At 42.3% G+C, this 15,454-nt stretch overlaps 1 protein-coding gene across 8 annotated transcripts in view; it reads right to left on the reverse strand.

Moving 5' to 3' along the window:
• The window catches only part of shank3a (SH3 and multiple ankyrin repeat domains 3a), a 141,435-nt gene that overhangs the window by 60,052 nt on the left and 65,929 nt on the right, over positions 1–15,454 (reverse strand). For 6 of the 8 annotated variants that reach the window (XR_015036004.1, XM_085779435.1, XM_085779433.1 and 3 more), the window contains 6 exons: positions 14,752–14,829; positions 14,311–14,377; positions 13,203–13,432; positions 12,881–13,050; positions 4,219–4,400; positions 3,719–3,742 (listed from right to left, as the gene is read on the reverse strand). Coding sequence is in view for 7 of the 8 variants with exons in the window: in XM_085779435.1 (XP_085635561.1) it covers positions 3,719–3,742; positions 4,219–4,400; positions 12,881–13,050; positions 13,203–13,432; positions 14,311–14,377; positions 14,752–14,829 (751 nt within the window). In the remaining variant the exon portion in view is untranslated. The remainder of the gene's footprint in view (positions 1–3,718; positions 3,743–4,218; positions 4,401–12,880; positions 13,051–13,202; positions 13,433–14,310; positions 14,378–14,751; positions 14,830–15,454) is intronic. The other 2 variants (XM_085779436.1, XM_085779434.1) reach the window with 1 other exon arrangement.

The raw sequence follows: 15,454 nt of genomic DNA on the forward strand, positions 1-15,454 counted from the left end.
GAAATACGGGAGATTTACGGGAAAATATGTAAACAGGATGACAGTGGGACAGATGATTAAAATAATGGAATTTCCTGGGTAAAATGGGAGGGTTGCCAGATGAGTTAATGGAGGGAACCACCCCTCCACACGCACAGGCACGCACACACGTGCTGTATACATTCTCACATGTACAGAAAAAAAACACAAATCTGTTTGATCACTGATCGATGAAGATAATAGCATACACACACACAAAAACCTCATGATATCAAGTGCGTGCTAGTTTTGGTCCAGTGGAAGTCAGTGAGTGAGGAGGGACAAACAGATCTCATTACCTGAAACTAACAGTGTGCTTGAGAAACTGGATGTGGATGACCCTGCTAAATGGCGAACAGCAGGGCTGTTTGTCTAGACAATGGCTGTCTACAGACATTGATCTCAAACAGCGGACCAATGGACTGACAATCACTGAGTGAAGACTGGGAGTTTTTTCCAAACAGTTCTTCGTTATCGATGGAAAACTGTTTGGATAAAACATTCTGGGGGCCTCTAGCATCTGATTCATTTACAGAAACTGAGCATATGCATAAAAGCTATCAACCTTTTCTACTCTGGAGTCACGTGTGCATCTACCAGTGCTAGTCTAAGTGAATATGAAGGATGAAAAAGTAAAATTGTCCACCTGAAGGACATTATCTGTCTCAGAGATTCTTCCCCCCCCCCCCCCATTTGCTCACACTGCAGATCAACATTGTGACTTAAAAATAAGCCTCATTTGTTGTGGTCACCAGAGGGAACACAACACTGCAACATTTACATAATACACTTGTGGTAGCAGAATAATAAATAATAGCGCCCCCTTAATGATTTGCTGTTTCATCACTTTGTCATCCTTCTTTCAAAATTAAAAAATAAAAATGTTCATTTTACCTTCAACTTCATCATCGTCATCACTAATGTCATAAACGTAATCTTCATCATTGCTTGTTGTTTCAGCTATAAGGCATGAAATGAATTAATACAGAGCTATTTTTCATTATATAAACATTTCTGCAGGCTACATGTAGGCTATTCACAGTGAAGGTACTAGCACTACCTCATCACAGCACACAACACTATACACTAATGTATGTCACAGCTACATCATGGAATACATGTATTTCTTCTAACATTAATAGGGAATCTTAACAGGAAATAAGTTATGATTGTTTGTTGGTTGTTGAACACTTCTAAAAACTCAAATGCCATGTTAAGACTTTTAATATTTGAAAGACCCACCAAATTACCGAGAATGGGGTATGGAAGTTGAAAGCATTATTCAGATGCAATATCAGGCTCAATAAAGTTCTGATTACATTTGGATAAATATCTTACAGTGAGCAAAATTAAAAATGATGATTACAATATCAAGATTTCCATGTTAAGAAAAAGGGCTTAGTTAAACGACCCTTAACTTTAATGATAAGCTAAGGAACCAGCTGGTTCAGCTATAAGAAGTGTTACTATGAAGCTCTGCTGTATTTACCATCTGAGTCCGGATAGTCATCCTTCACTACAAAAAGTAGAAAAACACAAGACATCACATTACATTGTACCATATTCAAATCTGAAACAATCCTACATTTAAGAAAGCTGAGCTACACACATACTCCACCAGGAACAAGCTACAGTCAACTGTGAGGAGCCATTAGAACAAAATCAATGGTCTTCACCAAGCTGCACATGTGACATGTGACATATCTTCCCTTGTACAACATAGGGATGTTTGCTGCGTCAACAGGCCACTGGTTAGTCTAACTAACAATCAAGCTAATGAACAGATATGCAAATGCTTACATCTGTAAGCATGGATGCAGGCACACATCTCTCTCTCTCACACAGACACATAGACAGAGACAGACAGAGACACAGACACGCATTTATAAAAATTTACCCAGTCTGATCTCATCATAAAGATGCTCCTCTGGTATTGCTGGTGATTAACAAATATGTGAGAACATTAACATCAGGACAGGGAAGAGTGTATGAGTGACTCCATGTGTATGTGTGTGGTTGTACTTCAGGGGTTGGAGATGAGTAAAGAGGCTGACAATCTCACTATACCATCACAATGTTTGTAATCTGACGCGATACCTGAGTTAGATCACAAACAGTCCTGCTGATTTTTCCCTCACATACATGCAAACACATCAATTTGTATTGACCTCAATCAGCGTCACTGGGGTATTGGTATTTTTGTTGTGTTTGTCTCCTTAATCAGGAGGATGAGCAAGAAAAAGACACAAAGAAATTACTTCTCCTGTCTTTTTCCTTCTCTTTCACTTGCCTTACCTCCTCTTGCCCTTCACTGCAAATGACTCCTATTACTATTAGCAACTCATTCATTTATGAATGCAGATTAGACGGAATGCATTATGTATCAAACTAAGGGTCATCCATCCCTAAAGGAAGTGGCTTCTCAAGCCAGCCTCACTGTGCACCAGGATGGCTGGTGGTTACCCATAAAATGCACTCAACAGAACTTGGTTACCAGAACAAATCAACCAGTTGACAAAACTTATCCATTTATATCCCAAGACAACAAAGGAATAGTGAATGCAACACAGTATGGTTATGATGGTCAGTGTTGCATAACAGAGCCAGATGGTTTACTTGGCTGGGCCATGGTGCTGGCAGCCATGCCACTGTATGCTTGTTTCCTGCATGGCCAACATGAAAGAACGGCAAAACACTGTGTTCACATTAGTGGCAGGGTTATGGATTCAGCCGCGCCGACAGAAAAGCCAGTGACAGCAGATCCATTCAGTAGATGGAGGCGTACTGGCTGCTGTTGAGTCATCACATTTCTGATAACATTTGTGTCAACATCAGTATGCATCACAGTTTCAGACAATGTCGTGTCATTCTGTTTTGTTCGCCCCAATGCAAAATGTTTATCGGCTGCTTCAGTGATTCCTGTGGAAATTACAGCAGTTATCCATAAAACAGATATGATATGGTAAAGAAGTGACATCAAAGCACGTAGGAGAAGGTCTGCTGGTAAAGGTGTGTAAGGACAGAGATGCTGAAAGACAGGGAGCACTGAGGAAAGGGTGGGAATACATCAGTGGGAAGGGGTCTTGTCAGTTGGTTTTAGACTGCTGTTTCTGAGTTGTTTGCTAAGAAACAAGGAGGAATAGATGACTTGTGTGTCTAACATGAGTGTCTGTGCATGTGTGTGTTGTGACTGTTTGCACAAAATCCAAATTGACCCTTGATCTGTACTTCCTGTACTTCTGTAGATCTGAATGAAACATAAGAGGTCTCAGCATGAATGCGGCTGCCCTCCCTCTCCAGCCTTTCTAAAGGACACGAGGGAACTGTTTTCCATTAAGCTAATGTGGGTTTGATCCATGGTGATGTAAGTGACGTGACAGGATGTAGAGTGTGGGGTCAATGTGGAGCTGGGTGTCTGTGGACAGGTGATAAGAAGAGGGAGCAGAGCAGTTGTATGTTCGGGGAGAAGCACTCTCACAGAGAAGGAAGGGCAGTGGTATGCATACCAATGATGAAAAGCACACAGGACCTGTTTGAATTTGCATGCCCTCTCCTTGAAGTAATCACAGATTTATACCGAGATTGTAAACACATTTAAAGTGGATTCAAACAGGGCCAGGAACTAAGTGCTCCGCTGCAGGTGTGACACACTGAGATATATGGGAGAGATACAGGGTGATAAGAATATTATGGAGTTTACCTTCTACGTCATTACAGTCATAGTCTTGAGTGAAGCATGGATGGAGACAAAAGCACACACACAAACACATGAAAGCGAAGCCACAGCAACCTCTGTGTAAAGCAGAGAACAGCACATTTACAGTGAATGAAATGATAATTCACAATGTCAAGCTCAAACGACACTGAAATGACTTTCAGGTTGAGAGATTACATAACTGCTTTGCAGTGAAAAAAACATAGTGAAGTAATGGTGTGGCTTTGCATCTGAGAAGTATGAGAGCATAGGAATGTCTGCTTTTTATCCTGCGATGAGCCCAACACAACTGACAGTCATGCAAGATACATGTAGCCATGGACTTCACAGGAGCTCTTAAACATCACTGGCAGTGATGACAGAGAGCTGCTGACATGCTATGAAATACAAAATAGAGGCAGTAGTGTCAGAAAGTAGTAGTCATAGTAATGTTTGAAGCGAGGGGATAAATTCTGTACTACCACAAACGAGAGAAGACAACCTACCTTTGACCCTCTCTCCACGGTTGAGTTGGATCTCTCCCTCCCCCTGTGGCGTGTAGGGCTTGACCACGATGAAGGTACGTCCTGGGACGGCACTGTAGAGTTTCCGTTTGGGCCCGCGGGGGCCTGTCAGCGCTGGAGGGGTGTGATGAGGGGGGCTTGGGTCTCGCTGCACTGAGCCAGGGCTGTAAACAAACACATATGTTACTGTGGTGATCCCAGGGAGCTGGTAGCTGAAGCCCGTGGTCACCGACATGGTCGTCAGTGGGACAGCAACCTGATGCCTCCCCCTGGTTATGGTGGCCAGGGAGGGATTCATACACGAGTCCCAGTGCCTGCCGATCAACAGTCAACAGTCAGTGTTCCATGAGAGAGTCATGAGAGGAGAGTACACTCCTCCCAACCTCCTCCCAACCACCCCCCCTCTTCTTATTCCCTCTTGCTTTCTTAATAGCACAGACAATATCCTTCTTGCTCCCTTTTACCCTCTCTCTCTTCTATCTCTCCCCTCTCCCCTGCATCCAAACCGAGGTAGAAGTAGAAATAATTAACGGTAAGAGGGACTGCACTGTGTTCTCCTCTGTGTGGGTCTCTCAGATCCGTCTGGAAGCCCCTCTTAGCCAAACACATCCTGAGTTGGGGCTCCAGCAGTAGCCCCCCAGCAGAGAGGGACAGAGATCCCCGTTGTTACACCAGTTCCAGCTGCTCCAGGCTGGGCTACAGATCCTGCCTCGTCCTTGGGTCCTGGTTCTCCTGCTGTGGAGGAGAGAGGCTGGGTCTGCTCCCCAACTCCCGCTCCTTCTCCCGGGAGTCCCACCGCGTCTGCCTTTCCTCTCCCCTCCACCCCTCTCACACACACACTCGCTCACACACACTCTGGTGATGCTGCTGCTGCTGCTGCTACTGCTGCCGCTGCTGCTGCTGCTGCGCTCCGTGGCTCCCCTCCCCTTTGACGGCTCGCTCACTCTCACACACCACAAGCCCTCTATGTGCATTCTAGCTGTGCGCACAAGCACATACACAGACAGACCCCCCCCACTCCTGCTAACATTGCACCTCCGCTAGCATGGCATACACCACTACCAGCATGTCGCTAACACATCGCTGACCTACACATACACACACTAGTCCCAGAGCACGATTGATCTCCTCCTGCCTGTCTGTCTGCCTGCGAGCTTGCATGCGCCATGGCTCCCCGAGGCAGGCTGTGAGAGTATGTGTATGTGCGTGTTTGTGTGTGTGTGTGTGTGTGTGTGTGTGTGTCTGAGTGTGAGTGTGCATGCTTGTGTGCAGTGGGGCGGGGGGCAAGAAGCTCCAGCCCATTTGGTTTAATTGTCGCTCCTCCCTCTCTCCTTTGCCTCGAATCCCCTCCTTCTCTATCTCATTCTCTTGCTTCCATTTCACCTTCTTATCCCTCTCCTTCTTAACATTTCTTCGCATTGCATCTTCACGCTCTCTCTCCTCCTCTCTCTCCTTCTCTCTCTCTCTTGCTCGATGGTGGTGAATTCTAATACAGCAGCAGCAGCAGCAGCAGAGCTCCGCCTAGTCTTCATTCATCACTACTTTGCCACTGCTGTGTAAGTTGCATTCAGCTTCATACTGCTGCTTGTGTTGTCTAAGCGTTATTTCCTTGTGTTGTTATAAAAAATACTGTATTTAATACATTATATCTGGGCATGGTTCAGGATGTCCATCACATAATGTATATCATTGATATACAGTAGACCACTTTATGCACTGTAACAACTGACTTGCAATCTTTTACCTCGTCTAACTACCTTTCAGCTTCATTCACTCTTACAATTCCTCCCCCGGGAGATTGTACCAGTCAATTCATAGCCTTCATTCTTTCATTCACCTGATTTCCAGCCTCCTGTGCCCTTTCCCCTTCCTCTATTCTCCCTTCTCCCAGTTCCTCATATTAAGCCTTGCTTGTCTCTTTCTCTCCCCAACTCCCTATTGCTTTTCTGGCTCTCCCCACCTCCCCCAGCCTCTCTTTCTCTGTCCCCCTCTCCATCGAAACAACGTCTTGCTGATGGGCTTTCCAATTACCACAGGGACTGTGGCTGCCGCATGTTAATATCTGAGCCCTAGCATTGAACATCAGCAGCACACAAACCGTTGGAGATGGACGGCTCAAGAAATAAGGGGATGAGGCATATTACTGTATGTCCAAGTGACGTAGACAGCCAAAAAATGCGATCTCTTCAGGGTATCCATTTCAATGACTCAGATCAGCCTGTACCACCCACACACCTTACCATCCTGTACACCAACTGTGAGGTTACGCACACAGTCTGACCCCAGCAGTTTCCTGCAGCCGAGCTGAGGATGGTTGTGTTGACACATGTAATCCATGTGTCAGACAGAACATATTGTAATGATGTAAGATTTGACTTGTCAAGTGAGATTGAGGCCCCAGGACTTTGCCCCCACAGAGATTGGACACTTTAACCACGAAGAGCAATCAGTGGACTATAAACACAGAAGATATATGGTAGAAACATGACTGTATGTGTGTGTTTCCCACCAGGCTTCTTTCTGTATTTCTTTTTTTTAATGATTTATGCAAATATTTCTAGATATTCAATTTTGTTTTTATTATTATAAAACACAAATTTAATGTTCTATTCCTAATGTCTTCTCACAGCTCTGTTATTGCCTTTTATCTAAATGATGAAATATAAGCTTTTAATTCATATGGTCGAAGTTACCATGGCAAATATTACAATCACTGTGCAGCCATGAATTTCTTTCAGTTATATTTTTGATTTCACTTTATATAGTATAGTAGTATATTATTTCATATAATGTATGTATACTGACAGTTTCATGTGTTACTTTTGTATACAGGATGCAATTTAGGTCCATCCTTTGTTTTTTTAATAAGAATTATACATCTAATGTGAGGTGTGGATCTTTAGAATGTATGATGATATAATTCACAGTATACTGCATTTGACACAAGGGCTTTTTTCTGTGCTTCTTTTGTTTGGCTGTACCTTCTTTCTCTTTCTTCTCTTTCACTGTGCCTCATTAAGAGTGGCTTCTACAGGATACAGATGTAGGATCCATTACATGCACACACAAGTACACACATACACACAAAGTTCTAATGCAGCCTATTACAAAAACTCCTTTGTTTCCTAGGACACCATCCATGCCTCTGTAACGATAGCAACTGTCAATAAATGGAAAGACTAGAATTACTGCCTCGCAGCTGTATACCTCCGCCAAGTTGCAAGATATATAGTCATAATCTCCCCCTTCTGATTAGATCATTGAGTAATGACCAAAAGTGTCTTTGGGGAAAATGTTGATACAAGAGTGAAGTTGACCTTTGACCATTTAGATGTATCATCACTTCATCATTTGTGTTAACTTGTGTCCTAATTAGCATATGAATTTGTGCCTTACAGCCAAATGTGTTTTATGAGGTTGCAGTGACTTCACAAAACATAGTTCAGTTCATCCTTAAATCTGAGTGAATGTTTGTGCTAGATGTAATGACAAGACTGTGCAGTCATTGTGACTTTGAACTTCCACCTTATCCCACCAAAAACATTCATTCCTGTGTCGATTGTTGGAGCCAAATTTGAAGAAACTCCTTCAGGCATTACTGAGATTTTGTGTTCACAAACGGTCAGTCGGACAATTTGAAAACATTTGTCTCTGACTCTTGCTGTTAATAAGCATGGATGCATAAAAATATAGCCAACAAATCACTAATAGCTTAATAATATAAACCTGGATCTGTAACAGTCAATTTGTCATAAATGGTTTACCTCAAAATACATGGTTTATTGCCCCAGCTGACAAATATATATATAATCTCTTCATGCACATTTGAGTAATCTCTCTGAGAAAAAAGGCGCATGACAGCTAGTGAATATGGCAGCAGTAAATCAGTTTATCCAGATCAAAGTATGTGACTGCCAGTAATGTTTTATATTTCATTTAAATAAAGCTACATCAGATAAAACAAGATTAAAAATAAATGTTCCATCAATTATTAATACACTTCACATGAGTTTGCAACTTTTATGCTCAACTAAAATGTCATAGATATATAACTTTTCTTTTATCAGCTGTGAGTTACACAAACCAAGCACATGCATTTTGTGCAAAGTTAAGAGTAAAATAATGTTTGTCTTATTTATTTTGTGCCCTTTCCCCTTTTCATCTATGGTTTCAAGAATGGACCAAATTTGGGATTTTTTCCAGGTAAGTGGCTCTTACCACAAGTTTTAAAGCCAATAATTTGGGCATGCAAGCAATCCAATACTTGATTACGATCAATGAGCCAGACAGGTTAACATTTGAATAGCTCAATAATACTGGATGTCAGAATCTATGAACTACCTACATAACTCTGAAGATGCAACTGCAAATGTCATTAAATGCCATTTTCGCAGATGCTATCAAACTAAGCAGCCTCAGTGAAGCCTTTTCTCACATGACTGCCTTGCTGTCTCTGGTAAATGGCTTTTTCCTCAAATAGCCCAGCTCCCTAAGGTGAGATGAGCCCATTATAAACTCAGTCATAATCAGCATCACACTTTGCATCCTAATGACCATCGGTCTGTCCTTGCTTTGCTGCACTTGAATGATTGCCCAATGTGGGAGTGTTTATGGCTATTGCGGAGGAATTAACATGCAGACTCTGGTCATTGGACAATATGAAGTCTTAAACAGCAAATCTGTTTGTACACTGAAAGCTTTTGCTTCACAGAGACTTCACCGGCAGAATTAGTACAAAGGGTCAATTGGGGTGATCAAAATGTAACTCTAATCTCCACTTTGATCTGAGATGGGGGAGGAGGCTCGGATAAACAAACCACTTGGCTCATATGGGTAACAATTGTTTGCTTTTTCTAAGATGTGTTGTTAATGTGTGGAGGAATATATACTGTAGGGAGACAGGGCCTTGCCCTGAAAATACCTGTCATTGTAAGAGAGTCATGAACAATTCACTCCCAACTAAAATGACAGAATTTAAATATTGTGTGGACTTGGGCAAGACAGCATGGTTTACTGACAGGTGTACTGATTCAGCACCTGCAGTGGTGTACTGTCTGGAAAAAACTGAGCTGAGCCGGAGGGCCAGGCCCTCAGCTGATTAACGTTCAAACCCTCACCTAAGGTCATGAGCCCTGGGAACTGACAGAAAGACAGAGATCATGGATACAAGATGGCAAAATTAGCTTATTTCACAAGGTTTCTGGGCTAACCCCCAGGGATAAGGTGAAGGCTTTAGATATGCAGAAGGCACTCAGAGCAAAATTTCATGGGCACATCAAACTGGAGAAGACCCCAGGGAAAACTCAGAATATGCTGCAAGGATTACATATGATATCTGGTCAGGGAATGCCTTGGAGCCCCCCAGGATGAGCTGAGGGAAATGGCTGGAAAGAAGGACATCGGGGGTAGTATGGTTATCAAACTGCTACCATGACCTGGACCAGAATAAGTGGCAGACGATCCTCCAAGTAGATAAGGTACCTGTGGTACCACATACAGTACTAGGGTTCATGTTTGGAGCAGGCTGTGCTATAGGTAAAACACATCCACATAGCTTGATGTATTCTGATTTTGATCAAGACAGTTAAACATGTAGCAAGGTCTCTATAGTGAATAGCATGCACTGCTGATTTATTTTGTGTGGCTAGGCCGTGCAGATAACATTGGTGTATCAAAACTAAGGCAGGAGATAAACCCCAAACAGATCACTATCAGCCTATCAGCATGACCCTCCAATAAGAATTATGATGTGAACAGATCAATACCACTCCCTGTGTGGCCGTTTGATGTGAATTCTCCATACTGTATGTGAAGCAAAAGAAGCTGAACCCTGAACCTCCAGCTTCTCTTCCAACCTATTCCTGTCCTTCTTTTTTTGTACCTCAGCCCTTTGGCTGTGTTAAGATAGCATGGATAATTTACACACAAACAACAACTGGTGTGACTAATGTAAAGAGACAGGGAAGGATGTAAAAAAGGAGGTGAGGAGAAGAGCAACTAAAAAGAATTAAAAGGTAAAGAGAATGGGATACTGCTCTTTTAGGTCCTACTGTATATAGCCTATACATATATATGGCATGAGGGGTCACAAAACAGCACATTGGTTAGTTAATAACAGTTTCTTGCTTACTGACCCCTTCAGCTACATGTACCACAACAATCTTTCATGGTTCAGAATGATTCAGATTATGACTGACTCTTCATTTGATATTAAGATTTTGTCCCTTGTGTGCAAATATCCTCCCACACTTTTCAGATAAAGGGCAGCTGAAGCTTATCCTGACATTCAAATATGTCCTCCAACCAGTGGCTTGGGTGGGCATTTAACTATTAGAAAAACCTCTTGAGGCCACTTCTGATCTGAACCAGTCAAAGGGCATTTAATAATGGTTTTCACCAAACAAAAACTGATGTGAACACTAACTTCACCATGGCAACTGCAGAGGAATTTTGTGGAAAATGTAAAAATGTTTTTTTCTGTGCTGCTGTGGGAAAACTAAATCAAGAGACACACTTTGAAATGGTCAAAGATAAACTGCGGTGCCTCCTTCTTCTTCCTGTATCATACACTTCAAATCAAGAGTCTTAACGAGCCATTCTGACCTATCTGTATCCTCTCTGTTGTCTACATCTAAACTTTCTGCTGAAGCCAGGCCAAGCTATTGAACCCTAACAGCTCTGCACACGTGGGAGGAGGAAGAGATGGTGAGTTCCACAGGAACTTGCTGGAGTCTGCCGTTGGGCGGGCTGTTGACCGGCCAAGCTAATTTCACACTCCCCTGGTACCCATGATGCCTCTAGAGTTACCATGGGCATAAACAGAAGGTCAGAGAGAGAAAGAGAGGAGGGGAGGGAAAAATATTAGAGAGAAAATATTCAAGGACAGCATCAGTCTCACTTGGGTGCAGGTTCTGGCTATGGGGACCAGCTGCTCATTTTGGGCTTTTTATACATTCACCTCACTTTAACACTTGGTATAAGGGTAAGGCACACAAAAGAACAAGGTCTCAACTCCCTGTGTACAGAAGGCCATTGAGGGCAGGACACAGTGGACATACTAAACCTGCTGTCCTCCTTTTTCACCTTTATCCCTCTCCCTCTCTTCACTTACTGTCAAAGCACGCCATGACAGTAAGAGAGAGAGAGCTGGTTTAACACTTAATTTATTAATGAAGCAAATTCACTTTATATAATTCAGTTTTATACTGAACACAGTTTTAGTTTATGTACTGTGTGATGTGTCCACATAATATGATGTATGGTGGCAAACCCTTAGATTAATGGCTCAGTGTGTGTGTGCGTCTGTGTGTGTATGAAGGGCAGAATGAAAGGTAGAAACTGAGTGCAAGAGAGAAACAGAGAGAAAGTCTTTGATGGATGGAGTAAAGTGACAGGAGAGTATTAGAGGAGAGGAGAGTACGGCTGGCGTTGTGTCTGTAATGCAATTCCCCCATCAGACATCACACAAACACACACGCACACATACATACACACACGGCATCCACACACTGAGGAATCACATTAGATTTGTGTTGTACGTAGGTGAGCTTGCTCTGACATATGATCATAATAAAAAGCACAACAAACCAAGTGTCACTAAACCACTTCAGTCTTTAGCTCTGGGGTGTGTTTAGGGTCCTAGTTTCCTGTGCAGTTTGCCTAATGGTTCAGTGTACAAGGGGGGGGGGGTTTACACCCAGCAGTACAAATCTGTGGATTTATGTATCAATCACCTGACAAGCTGTTTGAACTGAGTGGCCCGTCCAATGACATTATTCAGAGCTCTAATTTCAGAATGTATCCACTGTCTCAATCTCTCTTTCACAAACTGACACACACAAACTTGCTCACTCACTCACTCACTCACTCACTTGCTTGGCAGTCTCCAATTGGTCCCCATGGTGATCATTATTAGCCCCTCTCCATCTGTCTATCTCTGAACTGTGAAGGCACCCATGCACAGCTGTGTGCATGTGGATATATATACACATGTTAAAACATACAAACACACACATAGATTTGGAGCATCCTGCAGTCCTGCCCTGCATGTCAAGATTACTGTATCTTGGCACCAATGCCTTCATACCAAGACAACTGCTACACCAATTACAATAAGAAAAGGTACTTAGTGATTTATATTTATGTTATGTTATGAATTATATGCCACCATGTGTTTTCATGTTCAGTTCCTTGTTGATGCTTTACAGTATATATAGATTATTTCTTTGGACAGGTTACAGTTTTGACATAAAAATAGCTTTAATATGAGCCTGGGATTAATGTATGAATAAATAAACAAGATTCTGCACTGACTGATGTTATGTCATGTTTATCACCAGTGGCAGACGGTAGCAGATGGTCTAAGATGCAGAACACTGCCTAGTGACTAACAAGTGACTCAGACACAACACATGGGGCGTTTTGCTTTTTTGAAATTTGGTATGTGTGCAATCACAAGACCAATAACAGACTATCTATTTGTGGTGACTAACTGCTGAGACTGGTTAATGTGAGACATGAATTAGGAGCATTAGGAAGACGATTTGTTTGTTTATAAACCTCTCGATAAAACTTGTACAGCTGAATAATCAGTGAATGTGACATCATGTGAAGTGGAGGTCAAAGCTATTGTAATCTTACAGACCTGAGTCTTCCACGAGGGCCGTGTCCGTGGGGGTAGCCATGGCTGTGGGACCTTCTGGGAATCGGCCTGTCCTCGTCATGCATGTGATGTAGTGAAGGCGAGCGGGAATGAGAGGACCTGGAGCTGCCGGTGCTCTGGAGACTGCTGTCAGGGATCTCACCATGACGGCTCTGACAGAGAGCAGAAGAGGATATGCGTGTGTATAACATTGCAGTCGTTTTTATGTTACATTTGGATACTTCAATGAGATTATGTTTCCTCTGCTCACAGCTTCATGCTAAAATGTGCTCACACCGACAGAAACTCAGTGGCTCGATCTCACCTCTCCGAGGCTGCTGTGTTGTTGCCCAAGAGCTGGTAGACTGCGCAGTGAGGGGACAGGTGAGTGACCCTGGCGGCCACGGATTTCACGGGGGGCCTGACTGTGGATGTGATCGTGGTCCCCGTTCAGGTTGTTGTCACTCGCAGAGCGGAGCAAGGAACGTGGCGAGGGCAGGGCACCAGGAATCACACGTCGACGGTTAGTGTAGGAGGGGGTCTCCCTGAAAGGCACTGAGACAAGAGAGACATATGCAGGTGTAGAGCAGGCTCACCATCACATGGAGCAACAGCAGCAGGCATATTCAACACTGAATTTGGGAAATAACTGCAATGTGTCGTATCTCATATATCAAGGTCAGTGTTTGTTAAAGCTTATTTCCCATGTGTACCAGTCTGATCGAAGACTATGGGTCAATTTGTGATGTCTTTTTATGCAGATATAAACTATATAAACCGACAATCATATGACACATTGGATCTGGTACTGAGGACGAGAGTATTAAACAAAGGTAGTGCTTTAATTGGTCAGCATATTTTAATATCTACCACTGAAGAATAAAGAACAAAACACAGAATACGAAATTCATTGTAATGAAGTTTCAGTATTAATGTTCTTCTAATGAAAAAGTGCAAAAAAAACAACAACTTTGAGTATTTATTATTTATTAGCAGCATATTGGCTGCATAATGCCATGTGTATCTATAGTGTTGTAGTAGTAAAGGTAGGTAAAGTGTGACATGAACTATAGATTTCACACATTTGAAGTGATGTCTATTTTAACCTGTTTGTAACTAATAGGAATAAAAAACTTAACCAGTCACTATGTAAAAAGATGATATTACATCCTCTTCACACTAGATGGCAGAGTTTCCCTATATGTTCATTACTCAATTCAGCAGGGACCCAATAAAACACCTGAAATGTTCCCCACACCGTTTACACTTCCATCTCCTCTACCTCATCTCTGCACACCTCTGTATTCAACCTGTAATCACTGTCCTTGAACTTCTCCACTGTCAGTGCCTGGCCATTCTTCACCCTGATGTCTCCACATGACAATAAAACACTGAGGGAGGTTGGTGAAATTCTACCACTGCTGCCAACTTACCAACATCTGATGCTTTGTGGACCTTTATGATTTCAGCCAGATCAAAGTTTCCTGCGATAATAGCCACCTTGAAAAGACAAGAGTACAGGTAAGGAAACAAAAAGATGCATTAAAAACAAATAGCACAAAGAAATAAGTTAATATAAAAACACAATACTTTCCTCACCCACTCTTCTAATTAATCTTTTACACATAAGCCACACAGGCATACAAATATACAAACAATAAACTTAAATCCTTTGTCAGTGTCAATTTCACACAAAGAAGAGATGCAATTCAGACACAAGCCAGAGACGTCAGCAGCTGTTACTCTCCTAGTATGTAGTAAGTACAGTATTTAATAGCAATCAACAAAGCAGTATTAGGCCTTGAACTAGTCATTAAACCCATTCAGGTCTGACATGTCAAACATGAAAGGTATGGATGCCATACATACAGTACCTGAAAGGCGGTCTGGCTGTTGTAGTTCTTTATCTCTTTATTGGCCCCCCGGAACAGGAGAACTCGTGCACAGCTATCCTGAATAACAACAGAGAGATTTATGTGTTTAGCTTGGAGTTTTAAATGTCATTGTATTTGATTTTACCATACAGAACAACCTACACACACAAACAATTGCACACTCGCTCACACACTCACACGCATTCACACAATGATGTATGGAGCTCCTGAAGGTGCCATTTCCAAGGTTCTAATTGGCCTCTCCATTAAAGGTGGGTGGTTTACAAAGTATCAGCCATGTGCCATGAAATGGATTTAGCTATGTTGTATCAGTATAGATGAGATACTAAAGGTCATATTAAATAAAGTCCAGCTAAAGCATCAAATAATCCTACTTAACCAGCACAGCTATTAATAGCAGTAGCACCAACCAAACAAACTTTAATTTTAATAATAAAGAAAGGTTAAGAAAGGGAGACCAACATTTTTAGAAAACAAAACATTACAAAATTCAGACATGTTTTGGTTTTATAAAGTCAAATATCGAGTGGAATACAATTACCAGGCTAAGCAGTGCGGCATTTGTTGCCAGAGGCGGCATTACAAGCAACCTCTTTGATCACCTCCAAACGAAGCGTGTCTGGGAGTATGAGGTCTGTTTGAGAATGACTCCGACAGATAAAGCTCTAGTGGCAGCGAGAAA

Source organism: Trachurus japonicus, chromosome 6, assembly GCF_045865225.1.
Source record: "Trachurus japonicus isolate A0001 chromosome 6, Traja_1.0".
Taxonomy (NCBI): Eukaryota; Metazoa; Chordata; class Actinopteri; order Carangiformes; family Carangidae; genus Trachurus; species Trachurus japonicus.